This window comes from Corvus moneduloides, chromosome 2 (genome assembly GCF_009650955.1).
Source record: "Corvus moneduloides isolate bCorMon1 chromosome 2, bCorMon1.pri, whole genome shotgun sequence".
Classification (NCBI taxonomy): Eukaryota; Metazoa; Chordata; class Aves; order Passeriformes; family Corvidae; genus Corvus; species Corvus moneduloides.
The window spans coordinates 45,606,180-45,631,804 of NC_045477.1; the positions used below are offsets into that span (position 1 = coordinate 45,606,180).

General features: G+C 41.5%; 1 protein-coding gene across 1 annotated transcript in view; it reads right to left on the bottom strand.

Moving 5' to 3' along the window:
* CRYL1 (crystallin lambda 1) overlaps window positions 1-19,798 on the bottom strand; it is a 58,637-nt gene extending 38,839 nt beyond the window's left edge. Inside the window, exons 1-3 of the mRNA XM_032099379.1 lie at window positions 19,665-19,798; window positions 16,820-16,927; window positions 10,318-10,444 (exon numbers count right to left, since the gene is read on the bottom strand). Coding sequence (XP_031955270.1) covers window positions 10,318-10,444; window positions 16,820-16,927; window positions 19,665-19,696 — 267 coding nt within the window. The 5' untranslated portion in view covers window positions 19,697-19,798. The remainder of the gene's footprint in view (window positions 1-10,317; window positions 10,445-16,819; window positions 16,928-19,664) is intronic.
* Between the last annotated feature and the right edge of the window lie 5,827 nt (window positions 19,799-25,625).

The following is a 25,625-nucleotide window of genomic DNA, read 5'->3' on the forward strand; positions in this document are numbered from 1 at the left end:
CCCCTAATCAAGAAGCTGCACTCACATGACACAACCCCTGAAATGCCAGGAAAGCCAGTGAGTTTTATCTGTTTAAATCAAGTCTCACATGGAGAGTCAGTGAGTTTTATCTGTTTAAATCCAGTGTCTCTGTGTTTTTGCATAGGCCTTTCTCACCATGCTATCCACCATCTGTGCTCCCACATGCATCCATGCTCATCTAAATGCACAACTTCATTCTCCTATATTTAAATGCTGGCATCTACCCAGATTCTTCCCATCCATTCTCAAACATGCCAAGGTAGCAAATCCTCTGTACCTTCTAGGAAAACACTCCCCAAAACACTACCTTGCAAAATACCTTTTCCTTATACTATCAATGAGAATTGCTGCTGAGCAACTTATTAGTACTGGGAGGCAAAAGGAACAGAATATGGCCTGAAGCAAAGTCCTGCAACACAGTGGTACGGTTCTAAAATAAGTAAACATCCTACACAAGCAGCATAAGATGGCAGTATAAGATGAAAGCCAGATACTTAAACTAGCATGCAGAAGGTCAAAGATTAGCAACCAGTCAGCAACAAGCAAGCCACTTTCCGTAACATCATCTGGAGACGCTGTCACACAGAGCGGCATCAAGCTTTCCCAATAACGAGTATGGAGTCTGATGGTAGTCACCAGCATAAGGAATTGCTGAATAAAGAAGTCTGAAAGCTACAGTTGCACAATAATGAATTCCTACCTCCTGACTAGATGCTGTCTGCTGCAAATTCAAAACATAAGCAAGTGCTTCTTCCCTGGCAATCTTAATATGAAGATTTATGATAATATACATTCCTGCAAGCAAAGATAAATCTGTCTTGAGCTCTCCTAGACCCCTCTTCATTCCAGGAGTGTATCCCATACCATGGGATTCTTCCAAGTAGATTCTGGCCCAACAAGCCAAAGTTGTCTCTCGTGAAGTCTAGAGCTGTAACCCCAGTTTTTGTCTTGCTTCTCCTCCCAGGATCCTCAACTTCACCATCTCATGGCCACTATAGTCAAGACTTCCCCCTGACCTTCACATCTCCAACCAGCTCTTCACTGTTTGTGAGGTCCAGCACAACATGTCCCCTCTTCTACTCCTCAACCACCTGTGTTGAAGTTACCATTAATGCATTCCAGAATCCTTCTGAATTCTTTGTGCTCTCCTGTACTGTCCCTCCAGTAGATACTGATCTTGCTGAAGCCCCACCATGAAGACATGGGCCTGTGAATGTGAGGCTTCTGAAGAAGGCCTTTTCTTCCTGGTCAAGTGGTCTGTAGCAGATGTCTATCACAAAGTCTCCCATACTGGTGGTCCTGATAATCTTGACCCATAAGCTCTCAACTGGCTCCTCAATCACACCAGGGGAGAGCAAGAAATACTGTATTCCCCTCCCACAGCTATTCCCCTCCTACCCTCATCTTGTACCACCTAACCCCAAGAGTTCCATTTCACTGCCATGCTGCAGCTGCTACAGCAAGGGCACCCTGTGCCCTTGCCCAACCATAACTGAGGTAGAAAATTATTTTCTAGAGTTCCGAGACTTCCCTTTTCCCAGTAAATTCAACAAGGTTTTAAGGAGCAGGTAAACTGTTTAGGAGCCATAACTACTTTGACTGCAACAAGAATGCTCCTCATCTTCTGCAGATAAGTGAGGATGTCCAAACATGCCACAAGCCCCTGCTCTGTTTACACACATATAAAACTTAGAGCATTTTAAGGAGCCTCAGCTTGTCAGTGCTGTGATTTAGCTGAAATTTTTAAGGCCTCCTGTAGAACAGCTTCCAGAGTCAAGTGACAGCAATTCTCTCCTCTCACAGAATGAGGCCGTAGCAGCAGCTTTCAAAGCACAGAACTATCCTACAAGCTGGACCCAGACTGTCAGTACTCCTGCAACAGGAACCACATTATGTCCAGCTTTTTGTGGGAATAAAAAGAACTTCACAGCATTAAGAGACAGAGTTCTGCATCTCAGAAAAGGAGCTTTTCTGAAAGCTTGGTGCCTAATACATTTCTACAAACACTTCCATTATCTTCTATAGTTATAATCCACTAGGAAAAGAACTTCACAGAGAAGAGAGGAATAATTGTTTTATTTTCAATCTAACAAGCCACTTGAGAATGTTTTATTTCTAAAACAAAGCCTGATAAACATAAACCTACAAAAAGCTTTGGCCTGTGGATTTTTATACATATAACCTGAATGCTGTTTAAGACAGACATTAAAAATCCCTGAAAAGGAGACCTGCAAATTTAATGAAATGGAGATTTCAAATCACTATCTATAGATAGCAACTGTACAGTCAAATACAACTATTCCGTAGAATTTTACTACATCTAAATAATATAATAAAGGATTCTTGTAAAAGCCTCTTTGGAAGAAGTATATATGCTAAAATAAGGTCTCTGCAAATTAAACTCTACAATTTGAGAACCAGTTCTGTTTCCCCCAATATCACTGGCAAAGTTGAGGTTACTGAAGTTACCAAAGCAAGATTCCATCCATTTGCTCCATCTTGCATACAGACCGCTGTGTTTCAGTCACCATTTTATTGAATCCACATCAAATTATATTTTAAGAAAAAGAGCATTTAAAATGCTCACTACTATCATTAGTATTTCAGTCCTAATTATTATTATTTCTCTTTAGGTTTTTATGTTGACATAGTAGCTTGTTCTGTTCCTGCACAGTTTAGGTCTGTATTTCCATTCTGGAACAGTGAAGGTGCACCTTCTATTAAGGAAACTTGAGCATTTTTCTATTGTATTCCATGTCAGACACTAAAGTGCACTATAGTCAGTAAACAAGAGTCACACACGTGAACCTGGGAAACTACACCACCTGCAATTAAAAAATGTGACATTTTGACAGCAGAGACTGGGAGTTCACCTAGTGAAACAAGCAGAGACATAAAACTGTATTTATAAGATCAGAACAAATTATTGTATCACTGTATCAATTTTGCTTCTGATATTATTGTTAACCATTAGAACTTACCTCAAATTTTTTTTTTTTCATACATTGAATAGGGCTGGTAATTTCACAAAATTCAGAATCATTACATATTTTAAATGCAAATACTTGAAATCAAGTATTTTCGACTTTTCCATCATGCTCCCCTCAAAAATAGTTTTAGATGCATATTTTGAGGCTCTTTAGGAATGGATAGTATGTGGATCTAACAGTATAACAAGACATTAATTAAGACAAGGTGACAAACAAAAATTCATTATTTCAAACTTCAAAGATGGTGAAGGGAACACATATTTACTTCAGTCTCTTTTCGTAAAGTGTTGCTTTCCTTTTTTATCCTTGAGGATAAAAGCAGGGCCAGCAGCTGAGTAGGAGGCACACACAGATTTGCATGGCTTTGGGATGAGACACACACAGAGCTGTTATTGAAGGAGGCCCCAGGCTGTTGCAGACCTTTCAGTGCAGTGTCAGGATTTTGATCAGTCAAAATGAGGAAGAAGAAGGAAAAAAACAAACCAAAACAAACCACCACAAAACCCCTGAAACACTTGGATGTGATGCAGAAAACCAACCCAGTGGGATACACAGAGGGGAACAGGAGCTCATCAGGCTGTCTGCTCCTTTCCCACAGCAGATACTCATTCCACTAAGCAGGTACACAACTTCCTCCAAGATGGTTTCAAGCCCATGAACAAAAACCAAATCATTAACAAAAATATCTTCAGCAACAAAAGCCTCCTTAGGTGTAAACCAACTCTAGTTAGCCCAAAAAAAGCCACACAACCTTGGCAAGCAAGACTTTTATTTTGAACCTGAACTATCTTGCTAACTACAGCTATCCTGGAAGCCAAGGGTAAGAAAGCATAAGGACAGCAGCTCCCTTAATTGAAAAGCAGACTGGCCATTAGTAATGGCAGGGCCACATTATCACCATGTGACACATTTATAAAAAAGATGAATAAAATACAGGCATGTGAGCTTCACATCCCAGGGCTTCAGTTACAGACTTTCTGTGGGTTATGTGTGGACTGGAGCAAAATGCTAAACGTGGGAGGAGAAGAATCACACCACAACAGAATTTTAAGAACAGGTTAACACATTTTTGACAGACAGCTGTCTAGGTATGACTGATCCTGCCTGCCTTTGGTCTCATCAGTAGATGAGGAAGCTCATTGTAAAAGCATCAGTTAAAGCACCAGCATTTTCAGGTAATCTAATTTTAAAAAATAATAATTTAGGACAATAAATCACTTTAGATCTAGAGTGATAACTTCTTATTTGTCTTAAACAAATGAGCTCATACAAGTGTGAAATCTGATGCTTCATAAATCAGTACCTCTTGAGTGACATGAAAGACTGCTGACCACATGATACTGTGCAAGTAAACAACACTGAGGTGAAATCCAGCACTTGGATGGAAACATTTTGTACTTTCCTACGTTTCATAAACATACTCTGTTAAAGAATCTGAGCAATAAAAATATCAAGTTACTGTCATTTTATACTGTTCAGGGTAAGTGACTGAATTACAAGTGTCTGTTCAACCTTTAGTAGAAAAAAGCAGGATTTGCGGAGGTACTAGTTTTCAGAACTACATTTTCTAAAATCAAACTTGCAGATTTGGGAGGGTTTGGGGGGTTCTGTGAAGGGCTTTTTGGCTGGTTTTTTGTTTAAAACAAATACAGCAAATGAAGACAAGTTTTGCTTCATCTCCTGTTAGTATCATGGCATGAAAAGATCCACCTTTTTCCATGATGTTCACATATCCTACAAAACTTTCAAAAGACAGACAGACAAGTCGATCAGGCTGCTACAGATGAAGATCCCTTTTGTTCCCTCAGGAAAGGGCAGTAAGATCTCAAACAGGTTGAGTGACATCCTCCTCCCCATATCTTCTCCCAAAGAACTAGATTTTCTCTGTTTTCTTCTACCCTGACCCCATCCACCCTGAAAAACAGGGAGTGATATAGGAAAGGCAATGGAGACACAATACCGCCCCAGAAAAGGGACCAGGGAGCAATGGAAGAGAACCTGAAGAGCAAGATTTGTTGTTGGGCAGGATGACAGTCTTGGCAATGACAACCTCCTGAAACAGGGACCAAAACCTTATTCAAGACTGTAATGGCAGATGACACCAGCTGTTATAAGCACAGAATAGATGGGAAATGAATGTCAGAAAATTTGGAAGGATGTAAGTCCATTCAGCAGCAGCTCCACTGCAGTGACACCGGCAAGCTGTTTACCTAAACATCATCTTCCAGTTCAACTCAGACACGACTTCATGAAACATTTTACAGCAAGTCTTTAAGATCCGACCATTTCAATCTTTAAAATTAGAAGGAATTTTCTCAAAACAACTACAAAGACAGCAAGTCAGGTCACATGCTTAAAACCTGTTCCCTCAAAAGCCAAAAGAAAATTCCTGGTGCCTCAGGCCAGTGTTTAAGCTCAGTAGGGTAAAACCAGGCCTAAGGTTATATTTGCCCAGCTGAGAGCAAATAGACCCATGTTTGTCTGTCCAGGGCTCAATTCAGAAGAAGCCATGTTACTGCAATGCTTGTACACTCTGCCTGCCAGCAGTTTTGTGTTTACAGAGGTATGTGACTAACAGAGCCTCCAAACCAGTATGGTCTTCTAGCCTGTGAGCACAGGGCAGCTGAAGACATCTTCACCCACTGCCTGCAGACATTCCCTCATCCCCAGAAGCAAAAGGGTTCTTGAAAGCCGTCAGGAAAGACAAACAAAAGCTATAAGTAGAAACCGGTAACAGACAGTCAAAGACTAATTTTTATGACCAGAGACACAAGACACCTGTTGTCAAAGCTCCGGAGTCAATGCTGGTTTTGCACCCTGAGGCACAACCAGACTTTTTGAAAGCTGTTAACACTGTTTTTAAAAAATATGTCTAACTGGAAAAGATAAAGGAGCCAGCAAGATCTAAAAGATACCGGGTTGAAGACCTATCAGTGTCGTTATCACAAGCTTCACAGTCTGTCTGCAGGTGTAAGGGGGGAAGGAGGAGAGGGGGCAGAACACCCTCTCTTTTTAAAGGGGTGGGCAGGAATGAAGATACCGTTCTAAGGCTTTTAGGCAGCGTTCTTTTAAAAGTAAAAAGGATAAATACTTCAAGAACACAAGGTGAAAGTTAAAAGCTTTAACTTCATCCCTTTGCCCAGTCTGCTCTGTTCAATGCCACAGCACAACAGATGGGTTCAGAGATCACCTCTCAGTCACCTTTTCTGCCCATCTTCAACCAGCCCAGCCAGTCCTCACAACTCACCAGAATACACAGCAGCCCAGGTGTCAAGAGTAAGATCTTAGCAATAGTTAGCCATCTTATCTTCCTCTGACAGCTAGTAAACTCTATTGTTCAGTTAGTAAATCGTTTAATTTAAAAAGCTCTGGCTTTATTTTACTAGTGTTGTGGTAAGAGATCATACAGGTGCTGCACTGACTTCTGTTGATGCCTTAGGTTTTAACTTTTATATTTTTCAAATTCTGTACTGTTTAGTGTGTAACTCTGAAAGTTTCTTGTAGCCTGTTAATTTCTGCTCTTGTGCTAGGTAGACATAACAAAGCCTCTCTGGGCCTGCTCTTCAAGGACACTTAGGCTGTCCTAGGCCCAAAAATATAAACCAAAGAGCCGCTAAGGGTGAGTAAGCTGAGGGGAAAACTGAAGCTTTAACAGGAGAATTAACCCTGCTATGCAAATGAACCAAACCTATAAAAGAGTGAAGAACTTGTGACCGGTTATCCATCTTGGGGTCCATTTTGGCAGTAGCCTCTGGCTCCCCAGGGGGTACCTTTGGAGGCCTTTCAAATAAATACCTACTACCTTTATTCCCTTACTCCTGTCAAGTCTCTGTTTCTAGGAGGTCTCTTAAGGCATCACTATTCAATATATTATTTATGAACTAGACACATTTCCACTCAAACCTGGTTTTAATATTCAAAGGAGTACTAAGATGTTCAATACCTAATAGTCACACAAGGATAGAAGACAAAAGCCATCATCTATTTATGCAGGAAAGCTAAGAGCACAACAGTAAGAAACATTTAACTCATCCATGATAGCCCATGACAGGGACATAATAGTACAAACATATCCATTAATTTATCTCCATGGAGTTTTCAGCTAATGGAAAAGTTATTTCAGAATTAAAGCTTCTAGTGATATAAAAACTTGCAGTGTACATTCACCTACATGCTACAGGTTACGATTCCAAGTAGCACAGGAAAGTTCTGAGAAGTGAACCTGCATGAATACTCAGGTTGAGAGCAAAACATGGACTGCTTTCCTTCTGAAGTTGATGCAAAGCACACTACTCAAGACAAGTTACTTCATGAAAATGCTCAGGAGAGAAAATATATAATCTTTTAAAAGGTTCATTACATTACTTTTATGAATTTTCTTCTCAGTCCTCCTAATTATTTCTTGCATCTTTTTCCCTTTTATATCTTCACTGATATAACTTAGGAAGTTCCACTTTTTACTACTTTATCCCACCTGTTTTAAGTTACATCCTATGAAAATTACATAGAAGGCAACCGTCTGAAGAATTTACTCACGGACGGCAAACATCAAGAAGTTTTTTAAAGCTTTAAGTGGACTTATTCTATAAAGGCCGAATTTGAAAAGAAGTTAAGATTTAACCAACTGAAATCCAGGGTAAAGAAATGCAATTCTCATGAAAATTTTCAAATAAGATAATCAGTAGGTTATATAATTAAGCATGAAAATTGAATTCTCTATATTCAACTAACATAAATGCAACTAGTATTTTATTTTTTAAGTAACTAAAAGTCAGAACACTTGTACTAACAAGTTACAATTAGTACATTTTGTCCTTCCAGGTTCAAAGCTGTCCTAAAGCAGCGTTTCTTAAATTTAATATGGTTCAGCCATAATGTAGTCTGCTCACTGCTGAAATAAGGCTGTGAGCCTAGAATTAAGATTGTTCCATTCTATTCCACCACCCTTCTTTCAAGAGAAAATTAAAGTCTATTTCAAATAAGTTGCCTGCCCACTTCCACTATGCATTTGTTAACAGTTTGAATCAAACCAAACTTTAATGGTATAGTTTGGAGAGTTGATACAAATAGTGCCAACCATGTTTCACACATTTGACTTGTTATCCATGGGCATACTGCAGCCATTTCATTTATTTTTATTTATATACTAAACAACTACATGTTTAGAGACATCAGAAGGGCTAAGGGAACATAAAATAGCAGCAGAAAGCTGGAGTTATCCCAGGTACATTGTTGTTGTTTGGAGACTATCAACACAACACTGCTGCCTTCAGCTACCTGAAAGGAACACACTGATTCTCTGAGGTGCAGGCTGATAGAACAGAAGGCAAGAGACTGAAGTTGCAAGAAGAGACTTCAATTAGATATTAGGGAAAAATTGCACAATTACAGTAATCAAACATTGTAACAAGTTACCCAAAGAGACCAGAAGTGTTTATCCAAAACTCAGCTGCAAGAATTCTGCGCAAGTTGATGCAAGTTGGTTCTGCAATGGGTTGGGCCAGATGACTTCCACAGGTTCCTTCCAACATAAAATTACTTTGATTTTGCAACATTTGCCCAATGCCCATTTCATAGATGAACTGATAGTGGTGGGGAAGGATGCAGCCCTCAATTTAATCTGACATGGCATGCAAGACCTTGCTCAAAAATCTTAAGATTTTGCCAAAGACCCTCTCTAACAGGACCAATAGCATACCAAAACTTGAAATGCCTGCCAGAGCAACAAGACCCAAGAATTCCATCACAGCTATGTTCAAAAGAAGATGGTAAGATAGAAGTCAGAATGCTAAAGAGATACAAAGCTGGCACTAAGAATGATCAGATCCTTACCAGCAGCATACGGAGAAAGTAAAGACACTATATAGACATACCAGGTAGTAAGAAATGCTTGAAAGAGCAAAGGAAACAAGCAGAACTATGAGAATACTGGAAACAAGGCAGCAGCTTTCAGAAGAAGAAGGTAGGAAAAATGGTCAGTTCTTACTGGAATAGGCTGGCCAGTGCTGTTTCACAGATAGCTGTGCCCTTTGTTACATCCATTCATAAATGACCTGAAAGTTAGCTCATGAAATTTAAGTTGGCCATCATTATTATAACCACAAACATTTGCAGAAGGACTTTACAAGACTGAGTGACTAGACAATAAATTTGCAAATTAAACTCAGCAGAAGCAGGCAATACATGCATGAACACAATACTATGAACTAACAAGTTCTGAGCTCATTAGCGATGAAAGAGTAAGATACTGGGGGTGACAATGTATAGTTTCATGCCATGAAGAAAAGGAAGTGAATACAAAAGAGTGTACCACTGTAAAAATCTAGAGTACATTCACACCTCGACTTCTGTGTGAGGCTTTGCCCTGCCTCCCATTCTCTCCTCCTCACTTCACCAAATTGGGAGGAATAAAAGGTCTGAAAGTCTGTCCTCTTTCAGTTTGATTTGTTATTAGGGTTGCGCTGCAGCTAATCAGACTGTGGGAATTTACAGCCTGATGCAGTGTAAGTTGTAAACTCTTGAGTGCAACACAAATACATGTAGAGACAGCTAATGGTACAACACTGGAATAATACTGGGGAGCCACGTAGGGTAGAAGATGCCAATCCTAATGAAAATTCATCCATACTTTATCCCAGAAATGGTCCCAGATTAGCCTATTCTCTGCACTACATCCAATCCAGTGAGCATATTAATAATTAAGCACCCACAAACTATCAGGTCTAGTAGTTTAGCTTGTTCCCCATTCAAATTTTACTTAGCAGCACAGATTCCAAACCTATGTATCAACCCTGGTTTTAATACTCTAATACTCCAGGATAGCTGTGTTTCGCTACAGCACTCCCTCACAGTCAGAATAGTCAACCCATATGTCATACTCCCTGCCTTCACTGGGTACCTGGAAAGGAAAAAACACATTTTAGACCCAGCTCTAGAATGTGTGGTGCTCCCTAAGAGATAATCTGTCCCCAAAGAATCTCCTGCCCACCTTCACCTCACATTCATCTTTCTAACAGGTACAGTTGTTATTATACATAGAGGTCAGCAATTCCCTCTCAGCGTAGCTGCCAGCCTCTCCCCCCATAACTCAGAATAAACTTGCAAGGAATCTAGTGTAGGAAATTCTGCACAGAGGCATGATCTCCCACATCAGGATACCAGGCTAGAAAGAACTTTAACAAGCACGACTGTATCTTTATGAGGTCAGGATGTTGAACTCTCCAGTGCCCACCTATTGCATGGCTCAGCTTTTGATCATCTTTCTGAACTGTTTGCTAGGAGTTGGAGCTGGCAAATCTTTGCTTACCTGAATGAAAGTAGCACCCTCTACTGCTGCCTTCAGGTCTGTACAAACGCTAATGAGAGCCAACTGCTGCTCCGCACTCAAAGCTCCTTTCAGGAATCCCGACTTCTCCGCCTCTTTCATTTGTTTGCTGACAGAAACAACATAGACACATTTAAACACTTTATCACTGTTAAGCCACTATCAATTATTTGAAAAACCCTATTTACAAACCATGTACTATAATACTTGCCATGCCACTGCACACATCTATATTCAAAAACACAAAGGTTAATTTCAGTCATTTCTCCTTCCTCCCCCATCTTATCAGAGGTTTTTCTTCTCTTCAAGCAGACATCTAAGATCTACTCCTAGATGCAAGACTGTCACCACTTCAAACTTGTTTTAACTGGTGCACAATCAGCAAGAGTTTTTTCCTGCTCATATTTAATGGGAAGCAAGGTGCCTTTAATATACTTCATCTAATTTTACGAACAGCTCTTTTGTTACACAGCCTCGCTGTAGAAACAGATTTTTACCAGTATAGAGATAAATAAACACATGTGATATAGCCAAGACCCCTTCCTAAAAACCCCATGCCACTACATTTTGGGGCTTTTTTAATGCCTGCAGACCAAGTGTCAAAAAATTCAAGTAGTTACTAAACTTGAAATGAATGCTCAAGTACACACCACGGCTGGGACTGGACATGCCATTTTCTCAGAAAAGGTCTCTATAGGTTGAAGCCCTCGAACATCCAGAATAAGCAAGCCATTTTTCAAAACCATTATAAGCGACTTGGAGGAACAATGGCCACAGAAATTAGGTGGGATTAAACTGTCTGATCACAATCAACCTGAAGCTCTTTGATGTAGTCCTTATCATGGTTAAATCTGTTCAGTTTTCATCAGTTTCATCAAGCCAGAACTCCTCTGAGCCTTTGGTTATTAGTCAGCAAAAGCTGTTCATCCTCATGAAGACATGAGGAAATTGAGCTAATGAGTAGCAGCAGGAAAAAAAAATCCTTTATTCTTCCTATCAACTTAATTAATGACACAGCAAATGGATGGGTGAAAAGCACAGATTTCTACTTCTTAAGCAATCTATGGCAATCAATAGGAAACAGAAATCTTCAGCTCCCTTTCCCAAGCTCAGAGGGAATATATACCACAGCATGCTGGGCAGAAACTTCATTCAACACTTAAGGTTTCTAGCACTAAAGGTGCCAGTGTTTCATCTGTAAAGAAACAGGTGCCCTAAGATAGCATATCCAAACTTCTGGCTCCCTCACACCCTGTGAGGCAAGATAAGTAATTCAAAAGGTCTTAACAATCCATTCATTAGAAGTTCATTTCCCAGGTGCTCTTGCCCAAATACAGCATACTCCTGCTCGCATGCTACATATATTGCTTAAAAAAACCCCAAACCAAACTAAAAACACACACAAAAAAAGTTACATTTGAAGAGATCATATCAGAATTACTTCCTTCATTCTTTGTTCACTCTCATTGCAATACTACATTTGTCTCATCCTCCCAGGTTCCCCAAAATGACAGTACATGATTGGTGACTGAGGGATTCAAAAGAGCTAGAGTCAGACTAAGAGATCTAGCTTCTATTTTTCTTCCCCAAGCTCTCACAGAAGCTTGCAGCACCCATCTCCTGTTTCATATCTTTCCTCCTCTGTCAGTGATAACCATTCTGCATTTCTGCTTTTCTGTCATAAACCATTAAGAATACACTGTGCACTGAGAATACCATTTCTTAGTTAACCTTCAAAACTATCATCTTCATCTTTGGAACTTGAGGCTGGATTGATTTTTTTTACTCCTAACAAAAAATGTTCCTGTTATCATAACCAATCTTCATGTTAGCCATGTATTTAAATCAGTTGAAGCATGGAGTAGGAATTATGTGCATTACTTCAATTTTGGCATTCCCTCCTGGAAAATTTTCATCTTTCACACCCTTTGCCAATCTACTTATTGACATTCTGATTGTTTTGTTCCACAAATAAATTTTAAGTCTTTCACACACTAAACCATCCTTATGTTCCCCTGGGGTATTACGTTGCTACAGAACTATGGGAAACCAATGTTCCCTGATACTTATCACATATTAAGGCACAAAGGTTTGTACACACAGCAGTGCACCACTGACCTCTACTGGATGATTTTTTAATGAAGGCAGCCTAAATTTTTAGGGGATCATCCCTCCGATGACCCCAGACTGAGGGGGTCATTGCAGCCATGTTCATAGCACACAGGGCTTCACTCTGCAGCTGTATTGTTTGTGCAGCTCAGAGAGCTTCACTCAATACCTGTAAGGTCTTTGAAGAATGAAGAATTCACATCCTTAAGGAAATACTACTTCCTTTTTGAGCTTCATCTACCTCCAGAGTTTTACTGTTGTACATGTCTGCCCATGTCAATGCTATTCCGGGAATTGGGCTAGTATTTGCTTCAGGATAAGGCATCCAATCTATGGGAACACTCCCAATCACATAAAATGCCTGGAATGCTTGTGGTTACAAATTCTACTCTAAGAGTCTTTACAGAAGGACCCTGAAGGCAATGCTAAAAACTCACCTTGTTCACATCCCACTTGCCTCACCTTTATCCACAGCTACTACTGGGCAGTTGTCGTATTCAGCACACACTGTTGCAACAAGAAAATACTTACTAGAATTAAGACCACTTAATCACAACCATATTGCCCACACTAACAAAAAGGGAAGGAAGAAAACACCAATCCTGTTCTTCACAGGTTCAGCCAGCCACTGTTGCCCAAAGACGAGAACCATTCACCAGTCATAGCACTACCACTAATGCTGTCTGATAAATGAGAGGGTAGTCGGCATGGGGAAAGCAACAAACCAAAGCAACACCAGTCCCACATATTTAGCCTGAGACAGAACAGACCAAGTAGGTTTTTGCCAAGCTTGAAAGCTTTCAGGAAAGGAAATAACACTGACTCCTTGGACAACCTGTTACTCTGCGTACCAGGCAAATGTGAGCACCATACCTGTTCTCAAAACACAGCTTTAGTAATTACACAAATCACTCTTACTGAAATCCCCCTAGCCGCCCAGGGGACTCGCTACCATGCAGGAATGAGGTGAAAAGACAACATTTCCTTTTGGAGGTGTTTTCAACTCCGGAACAGTCAGACAGAACCTTTGTAAAGACAGAATCTACCCCATTCCAAAGCCTATCAATACTTTCTCTAGTTAGTTCTGCAAATGAAACAGTTTTGCCGAGCTAGTTAATTGCACTTTTGGGGGTGGTGGGTGGGCAGACATAAAATCAAAAGGTAGAATCAAACGTATGATTTAGCACAAGCTTGATGTGCCAGCATCAGGCACTCAGTATCAAACTATGTTCTGGAAAGAATCATCTAGTTAGAAGTTCTCCCCTCAAAGGAGATACATAAAACTATCAAGGAAGACCTAAGCCAAGCTGCATTTTGCCCTTGATATATATACAGTACCAACACAACACAGCAATATATAAGACAGACTGGAAGACTAAGCCAGCAAGCCTACTAATTAATCTTTATCAGCAGCATAATTATGTTTAGAACAATAGCACAGTAACTACTTGAAAAAGTTTACATACTACAAGAATTACAAATTTATTTTTGGCAAAGCAGCATGCACTAAAACATTTCTGCATCCCATGTTTCAGGACTACTTTCAGGAATAGGATACTACCTGTTTTTCTAATTCTTATTATTTCAAAATTTATCAACAGTGGTTGAAGAAACTGCGTAGCTCATGTTCTTGTCACAAAAACGATGTTTTCCTGGAACTAGGCTTTTTAACTAGAGTGCTACAACAGCCAAAATACACAAGTTAATTATAAGTTAAGAACATCTTATGTAAAAGGCAAAACCTGCCTTGAACTCAACTGAACTTGCCTTGAACTTATCAATGACTTGGATGAAGGGGCAGATGCCTCCTCAGCAAGTTCACCAATGACACAAAGCTGGGAGGAGTGGCTGGTACCCCAGAGGCCTGTGCAGCCCTTCAGAATGACCTTGACAGGTTGGAGAGAGGGGCAGAGAGGAACTCTCTGAAATTCAACAAGGGCCACTGCAGTGTCCTGCACCTGGGGAGGAATAACCCCAGGCACCAGCACAGGCTGGGGGCTGACCTGCTGGAAAGCAGCTCTGTGGAGAAAGACCTGGGGGTCCTGGCGGACAACAAGCTGTCCATGAGCCAGCAGTGTGTCCTTGTGGCCAAGAAGGCCAGTGGGATGCATTAGGAAGAGCATTGCCAGCAGGTCGAGGGAGGAGATCCTGCTCCTCTACTCTGCCCCGGTGGGTGAGGCACATCTGGAATGCTGTGTCCAGTGCTGGGCTCCTCAGTACAAGAAAGACACAGAGCTCCTGGAGGGGGTCCAGCAGAGGGCTACGAAGATGATTAAGGTACTGGAGCATCTCTCTTACAAGGAAAGGCGGATGGAATTGGGCCTGTTCAGCCTCAAAAGAGACAACACAGGGGACCTCAATAATGTCTGTAAGTATCTGAAAGTGTCAAGAAATGGATCCAGGCTCTTCTCAGTGGTCCCAAGCAATAGGACAAGAGGCAACAGGCAGAAACTGGAACACAGAAAGTTCCACCTGAACACGAGGAAGAACTTCTTTACTGTGAAGTTAACTAAACACTGGAACAGCTTGCCCAGAAAGGTTGTAAGGTCTCTTTCCTGGAGCTATTCAAAAGCTGTCTGGATATAATGAGCTCTAGGAAACCCTGCTTGAGCAGGGAGGTTGGACTAGATGACCTCCAGTGTTCCCTTCCAACATTACCCATTCGGTGATTCTGTGCACTCCTATAGGAGAACACATGCAGGCATAGGACAGTACAGACCCAATCAAATGGCACTCTATCCTATTACAAATGACATTCTATGCTTCATGTTTTCAAGCTGAAAACCTTGGAAGGCTAAAATCCTCATCTTGCTATCAGAAAAAGAAAAAATGTGAGGCAAGTGCTGGCTTTAGTAATGAACACTACAAAACTGCCACCTAATAATCCAGAATCTCATCGTGGCTACCACTATGACAGCAACTCTGAAAAAAACCAAAAGTTTGTGTCATCTAGGTGATGCAATTCAGATGTTTGGTCTAACACCCACCTGGAAAGGGGAAAAAAATTAAAAAAAACAAAAAAACCCCAAAAAACAGATTTTCCCATTCTTTTGCTATCAAGGCCTTTTCAGCAAATCTCACTAGACATCACATACTGTTTAACTTCTGAACTCTGACAACTGACATGACCTACAAGGGGTTCCTGAAGTCATTCCTATTTGCTTTAAGCCTTGTTACAAAAAGCAATTAGGATGCAACACACCACAACCTTTTTTCAGGTGCAACCTGAAACAACCACAACCTTACACCCCACACAGCTGACACACAAGCTGACATATGTCACTCCAAGGCATCATGAAGGAAGAGCTGATGCATTTAGGTTGATGCTAATTGTGAAGTCATCTGAAGTTCAGCATTAAATGCCGATACAGCAACATAAGGTTGTGTACAGAACCACTTTATAAATGCACTTTCACCCTCTCTCACAGGCAGATAAAAGCTGTATTTCCAGGCCCAGTAAGAAGAGGGTGCATAGGACCAGTTAGACATCTTCCTTCTAACAGAAGAACCAGGGGTCAATCAAAGCAACTTAGGAGCCAGGTTCTAAACAAACACAAGGGAATGCCTCTTCACGCAGCAAGCAGTAAACCTGCAGAACACAAAGTCCTTTGGCAAGGAGGCCACAGAAGGATTTGTATCAGCTCAAGGGAAGGTTAGAGAAATACTCGGAACAAATGTAGTTAAGAGTGACTGAATAGATAATTAACTTGTTGGCATTGAAGGCTGGGGGAGGAGAGCAGCCAGGACTTGAACTTGTAACTCTAGTAGTGTGAAAAGCACGAGGCTTTAGCCACAGCGGGGCAACAGAAGAGGGCTGGAGGCCTGCTGGCCTCAACCAGTGAGAGTGATCTTACGTTCACACCCTCGAACCGGCACTCCTAAAGATGCTCTCCACTTCAACTATAGCTGATCAAATGACACTAGCAACCTGTTCTAGGACTCAAAAATATCAGTTTTAAAGTTTGAAAACTAGTTATAAAATACTAATCATTGTAGCAGGCCTTCTCAGCAATCCACCTTAACCCACCTCCACTTTGAAAGAGTCTTTGTTGCCTCTCTGCGTAAAAAGTCTTATGTTCATATATTTTAAAGCTAGCCTATAAATAACCTATTGGTGGTAAGTATTATTTTAAAAAATTGAATTTAAACTTAAGCTCTTGAATAACTTAAAAATTAAATTTCTCTTCAGAAGTGTCAGTGACACTTGGAAGCACAGTCCTTCTGACCTTAACAGGACCTGTACTTCTAATTTAAAGCCTTCTTCAAAGCCTAAAATCTGTGCTCCCTGAAATAACAAGATACGGCTATTCGTTCATAATTACAAAAAACCCACAGTTTCATTCCAACCCCAGTTATTTCAAGTCAGGTGACCTACCGAATATTTTCCAGTGCACTTGTTAGCTGCTGTTGCGCAATATCATAAAGTTTCACTTTGAAGCCTCCAGCAGCAAACACCATGGCCCAGCTGCAACCAATGAGTCCACTGAAAAGAAAAAGAAATAAATATCAGCCAACTAATAAACCAGCATTTAATAGGGGGAAGGAGGTCTTGAAAGCATCGCAAAAATGAAAACAGAGCTTGGACTCTTCGATATTTGATAAAAAAGATCATTTACAAATTGATGAGAAGCAAATCTCTCTAGCAGAAATACCTTTTGCTGGCTGTGTATAGCAACTTCTCTGAAAGCTGGAAGGAAAAAAATGGGGAAGAAAAAACCCAAAACAAAACAGAAAAAGGAGAGCAGGATAGGATAGGATAGGATAGGATACGATAGGAGCAGGATAGGATAGGATAGGAGGAACCACTACTTTGGGACACTGCACTCAATCACCAACAGTTTTGTCAGCCACAATCTTAACCTGGAGTTGGTTAATGGATTCATACTAAAGAGATTAAAAAAAAAAAAAAATTATTTGTTCAGTTCATAGTCTGAAGACAGGCAGCAGTCCACTGGTCCAAGGGTGCAGGATCCTGCTTCAGAGATGATCAGAAAACCCAAGGCCCAGCTACTGAAGTCACAGCGTCCTCAGCAATTCAGAAAGTACCACAAGCACATGAACAGGGAAAAAACTCTCAACTGAGCATGGGTTTGATATTATTTTTCCATCTAGCCACCTCTAGCACTACTTTTATTTTTAGATGAAGCACTTTATCATGCTGGATACACACAGGAACAGCCTGCCTACATCGTTTGGTGAAATCGTATTACTGAGCAATACATAGAAGAAATCTGTAGTAACTGACAATCTTATTACATCTTTTAAAGCTATGCAGGTTTTAATTTTGTTATATGTGTAGCAGGCAGCAGCCTTTTCAAATGGAAGCACCAAGGCACAGTGTCACAAGCTTACATAACTTGAAATCACAAAAAAATTAGGAAAAAAAAAAAAAAAAATCTGTAACAGAGACATCCATATCCATGACTGTTACAGCTGGGATTTTGATAATCACATGCATTTCCTATCACTTCCAAGATCACTGTATTTGCAGCATTAAACTTTAGTGATCTCTGGCAATTGAAAAATTCAAGGCCATTAGGGCATCAATAAAAGATTAAAAGGAGAGCAAAAGTCAGAGATAAAGTAATAGGGCAGATGAGAAAAGAAGGAAGAAAAAACCGGAACATGTTCCGCCTTTGGTTTAACTATATGTTTTTTTAAAGGATCAAAACAGGAAGTTTCAGGAAATAGCAGGAATCAGTGGAAATAACTGGGACAAAAAAAAGAAGTGAAGCTTTGTATTTAGTGCTGTTAAGCAGACAGTAAGGTCTCAAAACCTACCATTTAAAAGTAAAAATACACAGCTTCTCTGTAGTAAGCCCAGACTTCACCAATTCTGAGGCAAGGAACAGAACAAACTTGCAGAATAGGCATGGCCAAGGTTTGTTAGCTATTGTAGCCTCCCAACTAACAAGTATTTAAAAAATAAAAGCATTTGAATAATGCTTAAACCTTAACCTGACACAAGCATATCTGAGTTACCAGTATCTTTATAAACTGGCATTATCTCTCTAAATTGCACTTTAAAATTAAATTTTCTTAAAACACAAAAAAAAATTTCTTTCACTTTAATACAGGTTTTTAGGATTGTGGGTTTTTTTCTTTTGAACCACAGAGCACACAAAGTAAGTCAGTGATAGGTATCAGATCTGCACTGTTACTCCATTGTATACAACAGCATCATTACCACCTGATGTTAGCAGATGTGATCCCAAGACAGTGCTTTTTGACACTTTAAGCACTGTCCTTTTGGGCCCAGTATAGATAAAGTATCTATCTGCTCACACAACTTCTGCAGGTCCTACCAAAACTAGGTTTAGTGCCATAGGAGCCACAGCAGACAAGAGCCCAACTCTCCCAACCCTTCACACACACCTATGGTGAATAAAACTTCCTTGAGTGCCAACCGTAGGAGCCAGCTTGGTCAGTGTCACCGAGCAGCACCGAAATTCCCATTCTGAAGCTGCAAGTAGTCTCACTAATAAAGTTTGCTGCAGCACACACTTGTAGCACCAAGGTACAGTGGTGCAGAGGGGACTGTTACTGTGTGGCACGTATTTTCTCTCCCCTCCACACTCTTGTTCAAGTAAACAACTTTAGGTTCAGCTCAATGAGAGGATGAAACAATGCCAGAATGAAAACACAAGCCAGAAATACTGCTGACCTTTGTGGCAAGTAAAAATTACTTCAGGAATGTCTAAGACTAATTTAGGAGCTTCTTGACATAGTTGACAAAGAGGATATTAAAGCTGTGCTTGGATTTCTCCACTCCTCTCGCACTTACACACACACAAGACATTGCAATGCAGAGGGGCGGCAGTCTTTCAGACCTAAAGGGTGACTTCGGTAAAGATGTTTGTCTGCTGTTTGTTTTAAAGTAGCACTGAGCTATCAAGGGCTTAAGCAGAGGCACTCTAAGGAGCCAAGCAGGTGCATCCCCCTCCGTTCCCGACATCCAGCAGCAGCAAGCCCCCGCAGCTGGGCAAAACCCACCACCTCGCTGACACACCCGACGGCTGCAGCAGTGGGGACAGCTGAGGCAGGGCCGTACCCGCCACGGAGTCCCCAAACCCCCTCCCCGCAGGCCGGGCCGAGCCGGGAGACGGCCCCCAAGCCCCTTCGCACGCCGCGGGCATCCATCCCACAGGCACCGGGCCGGGCCGGGCTGGCACCTCCTTCCCGGGGCGCTGCACCCGCCCGCGGGGGACGAGAGGCTTTACCTGCCGATGATGGCAACCTGCGAGGACTCCATGGCTGCGGGGGCCGCGACCGGGAGATGCGGGATGGGCAGCGGGATGAGCCACCTCTGCCCTGGGCGGGCCCGCCCCTCCCGCAGCTCCCGCGGCTCCCGCCATGTCACGGCCGCCCATTGGCTCCGCGGCCGCCACCTTCCCGGAGGGCCGAGCCTGCTCGGGGCCGGGGCGGAGCTGGGGAAGGGCCGGGCCGGGGCGGGCCCGCGGACGGGCCGGGGCGGAGCTGGGGAAGGGCCGGGCCGGGGCGGGCCCGCGGACGGGCCGGGGCGGAGCGGAGCGGCTCCCGCGGCCGGAGCTCCTGGGTCCCGTCCGGCGCTGCTCCCCGGGCAGGGAGAGATGTCTCCGCCACAGCACTCACCGCCCGCTCTCACCTGGGCCGAGACCAGCTCATCTCCTCCCCTGCCAAAGGCAGTACTAGAATACATCAAACCCCATTGCTTCTGACACGGGCACAAAGGGATTTCAAAGTAAAGTCCAAATTTGAAAGCAATTCTGTCTTTCATGTGAAGTAAGGCCTTATTATTATTAAAATTACTCTCTTCTTGAATTCTGAATTTTTTTTTCCTGTTCTTGGCTTTCGTACAAAATCTGTTTAAAGTTGTGCCAAAATGTGATGTTACAATGTTAACGTAATACTTTAAGCCTCTCCGTAACATATACTGTTCCTATTGTCATGCTGCATTACACACTTTTTCCAGTTTGGTGTAGTTCTTACTCGTCTGCATATTGCTCTGCAATCATGCCAGATATTCCTGAAAAGAAACAAAACTTAATATTTTAAATGCTTAATTATTATCAAAGATTATATTACTGTACTCTTAATATAGCCGGAAAATACTTTTAAGTTTTCTTGTCTTTTTGGAAAAAAACCCCAACAAAACAGCTGAAAAGCAATACATTTGATTCCAGAATAAAGGTTTGATAGTTACTGATGAAGTTCAGTGAACCTTTGTTTGGCTATCATTTGAACCTCTGTTCAGCTTATAATTTCTTCTAGTTTCCAAGAAAAAAAAAAAATAAGGCCAACATAATAATTTGGTACATCTGTCCTGTTCACTGACACTTTGCTAATTCCAATCACATTCAACAATGAGATGGAGAATTCAAAACTATAAATTCCTAAAGGCTTCACGAAGACTGCTCAACGGATAGCAGGTGGAAAACCAAACTAGTATCTCCTTGGCTTCCTGACCTTAACACCACCCATGTAAGCTGAGATATGCCAGTAGCTGGGAAGTGTTAGTGGAGCAAAGTGGCAGTAAACTGGGCCATTGGAAGATTTAAGGCAGTGGGACAGAAAAGTGCAGGATGTTGTGCCAGTTCTGCTGCTCAGGGCTTGTGTAGGCTGGCGTAGAAAGCAGCATTTTAAGGTTTTAGCAAGTACCGGTTTTGCTCCTTTGAAGACTAATTCAAAATGGCATGACGTGACACATGTTTTAAACACAAAGACCTTTGTATAGCCAGAGCATAACTGAAGCAAACAATGTATGCTTACTTTGTAAACTCAGGTTTTTACTTCAAAGGAAAAAATGATAAGTTCCTAGAACATAAAATTAATGTCACCTGGGCTTGAGAAAAATGTTTTTTTCTCAACAACATCTTTCCCATCACTTCCATTTAGAAGTACTTATCAGTTATTTTAATACTCTTTGACCTCCTGAGATGTGTATTTATACCTTACTTGTCATCAGCAATAGACTAAGTGACAAGAACCATTGCAGACCTACAAATGGATTCAGAGAATTAAAATCTCAGCTCAGGAGTGTTACTGCAAGAGTTTGAGAGCTAATCACAGTTGTGATAAAAGCAATTACAGGGCTTTTTCGTTCTGGGCGTGAACAAAGCAAGTCTATGACAATGAAATCTGAACTATATTATTATTGTTGTTGTTGTTGATGATGTTATTATTATCCATATATTAGTGACAAAGCCCCAGAGCTCTGCATTACTTAATCAAAATTAGGGTATGACCACAGCCATATTCCCCAGCATCTGCAGTGACCAGACACACTGATAAGTCCAAACTAGATCAAAAGAAGAGAGAGAAGTTTGTGAGAAGAAAGGAAAATATAGATAATTAAATTCTCAGAAGTGTAAGTCAAGGGAAGAAAATATGATTTTAAAACAAAGTATAAGTTTAATTTTTGTGTAATAGCATAAGAGTTTTAGGCCCAGTTCTTGCAGCCTCCACAAGTTAGGGATAGTGATTCTCCCTCTTCTGCAATTCACATGGGAAGGACAGAAGGTGCTGTAAGCCCAGAAACATCAAAAACTATAACCAGCCAATTACATGGTGAAAGGACCTGGGCACCATTAGGGAATGAAAAGTAGGGCTTGTCCCGGCAGCAGGAGAGGCCCAAGGGGAGCAAATATGCACGCACCAATGCATATATTCTTTCTTCAAAGCCAAATAGGCATAGAGGCAGATTTGACTTCTGTTGGGAGCTGCACAGTTGATCTCTCTATGTTTTTAGTCTCTATGGAGCATGCTCCTCTGCTGCCCCACGGGCAGAGCTGAAATCTGCTACTGGCGTGGATTTACTGCAAGGGAGAAGCATAAAATGGTCATGTAATAAGCAAGGGGAAATAACTCACTAACTCTGAGCCACGGGGAGGTGGTATATAAAGGAAATGTGAATTCCCCCTTGGAGAAAATAAAGGAATGTATGCTTTTAAAATACAGAGAGTTCTAGCCTGAGCTTTTAGTGTGGAATAAAACTAGAGGCATAGTTCACATTTGTTAGGTATTAGATCTGTTTAATACATTACTTGTTCACCACAGCAACCAGAAAGTACTTTTATTTGGTAATGGACTATGATCTGTTGCTACTACGTTCCTAATGGTTTAGGAAGTATAATGCTTTAAAATGATAGCTTTAATTAATAACTGTATCGCTGTTCTGTAGAGTTCTAACTAATGGTTATACGTGGTGGTTGTATTGAAATTATGTTACAATTAAGACTATAATTTTAATTATTGTTAGTAGTTTGTGCTGTTAATTTGGGTGATCTTTCAAAATGCAGATGGCTTGATGCAAATACTACCAATATTGTTAAAATGCTGACTCTTAAAGAAGCAATCTGAAGGAGTCAGAAAGTAAATAGCAGTAAAATAGATACTACAAAAGCAAAACTAGGTAAATTATATATTTCAATAGTAAAAATACCTGTTAAGAAGATAAATTTCCTGTTGCAAATGCATTTTCAACCCAAACTACAACATATGGTACAACATTGAAAGGCACATGGTGTGATTCTTGGGGTGTCCTATGCAGGGCTAGGAGCTGAACTTTGATAATCCTTGTGGATCCCTTCCCATTCAGATATTCTATGATTTTATATACACTATTTGTAACATATGTATCATTCATAATGAGGTTCTTCCATTCATTTTGTTTTCAAATCGTATGCTGACAAGATGCATTAGTTCCCTGAGGAGCAGTTAAATGCCGCTTCACCGTTTGTGGCAGTTGAGCTACTTGAATGGTTTCTGCATGACAGCAGGAAATCCTGAACACCTGGTCAATCCAGAATTCAGTATTTGAAAATTACTTTTTTGAAGATTATAATGGGAGAATTACATTTTCAATTCAGAAAAACACGAAGCAATGCTTGATCAGATGAGCAGTTCAACTGGCAGAGCAAGGGTAAGGTACACACTAACAGTTATTATAGAAGGTACACACTAACAGCAATTATAACAGGCAGACAGTTGCCAGTAACCCCTGAACCCAAATTAGTAGGTCCTGGAGTTTGTCTGAGTCCTTATTTGCAAAGTTACTGCTGCAAAAGACAGATACACCATGTACTGAAAGGCAAAGATATTCTTATTTAAGAGTATAGCTTCATAGTCTCCTTAATCTGTCCAAAGTTTTCACTGACTTCACTGGATCAGGTACTTGATGTCTTGAATGGTAACTGAGAGAAAAACTCATCAGATTAGCAGTTTGCTTCAACTGCACAAGTATGTAACTTGATGCCAGTCAGAGGACTGATGTGGGGCATTTAGTGACAGTCCTGGCTTAATCCAACCTAAAATGATCAGGAATTCACAGCATACAATGCTACTTGGACTGTATACTAAATTTACTTTACTTTTTTTTTGGCAATTTCACGGTCTAGGTTGCCCTCTGGATTTAGCCAGTAAAGACAATTACATCATCTTACACCATTACAGGGTTTCTCCCTGTAGCATCCCCTTGTTAGATGATGTCTTATGATCACAACCCAAGAGTAAGGTCCCGTATTGCCATGGGATCCTGAGATTTTGAGGGTTTGTATGAAATCTTCATGCATTAAAGTATATTTATACTTCATAGCACCAGAAAAAGGAAACCCCTGTCAATTGACACAGCCTTTAGAAACATGAATAAAGTCTGTTGAGACTCTCATATTCTTGTGAGGATGTCAAAAGCAGCAGCTGGAATGCAAGGCCTCAGGACCTGGGCCAGGGCATGTTCCCAGTATGGTCAGAGTCCATACAGGCCAGGGACCACTCAAGTCTGAGTGTATATACCCAATTTTGGGGGGTAAGGAAGTTTGACAATACGAACATGGTCAGATTCCAGGATTGCCTACGCACCACTGCATTTACAAATTAGATGCACTGCCTCCTTATCACAGTGCCTTCTTTTCACTGCCTTAGATATTTGGGCTGAAACATCAGAAGAGTGCTGGGCACCAGTATGCCCAGGTGCCCGATATGGACATGCTGGATAGCAGAGCTAGGTCTTGTACCACACAGTCTACCTATTGCTCAGGTACATATTAATGCATCTGGGGACAACAAGAAAAATATAAAAACCGTAGGTTCGGTTATACATGAGGAGTCACAGGCAGAAAAAGAGGGGCTATAAATGTATATATATTTCTTATGCTGAAGTACATAATTTGTGGCAAGTAACGCAGCTGAAAACGTTTCCACCCTAAGTCTGTTATTGTGTAAACTAGTTGTACTCCAGAAAATTCAGGAGAATTAAGATTCTCATATCCAAAGGTCTCAAGTCTGAAGTTTCTGTGTGAAAGTGGTTCATGCATGGAACGTGAATAGGTTAATGCAGGAAGTGATAATGTCTTAATAATTCTGTATGTTATCTTTGTTTCCCTTGTTGGGAGCCAGAGTAGAAAGACCTTTCACTCGTATCCTCTGCACTTATCTCCTCAGAAAGGACTTTGAGGCGGAAAGGTGAGCAACAGAAGGCCCTGACATTGCATAGTGCGCACAGATTCTGACCATAAAAAAGGGTGTTCTGACTGTACTGTATATTGCCTTTGCAGCTTGCTTATGCTATTGGCAAAAGGCAGTAGAGGTAAGTTACAACTGGTCTCATAAAATGTTTTTTTTCTCAAAAATACTGTAGGCGTGTTCAGAGATCCCTCCTCTATTCTGTTTCCCATTTAGGCATAGGAAACTTTCCCCAGAGTATAATGATTTGCTGTGGGCAAACCAGCTGACACTTGTCAGGGTTTCCAAAATACCAAGAGTAAGTAGTAAAGATGGCAGGAAGAATCATCTTTTTATAAGACATTAGGGATTTTAATTTTTTATTTAGTTTCAGAGACTATGGTATGTGGGAAGCTTTAACAACTTCCTTTTCTTTTTTTTTAATTGACCCTCTCAGGCGCTTCACAGAGCTTTCCTGCCGCGTACTTTAAAGAAGCGAGGCCAGCACAAGCTCTCCATTTCCCCAAGCCCCAGGCCCAGCCCGCCCTACCCGGAAGGCACCGCCCGCCCTACCCGGGAGGCACCGCCCGCCCTACCCGGGAGGCACCGCCCGCCCTACCCGGGAGGCACCGCCCGCCCTACCCGGGAGGCACCGCCCGCCCTACCCGGGAGGCACCGCCCGCCCTCCCGGGGCAGCAGCTCCGGCAGCGCCGCCCCGCCCGCAGCTCGCCCCGCCCGGCCGCGGTGCATGCGGGGACCGCCGC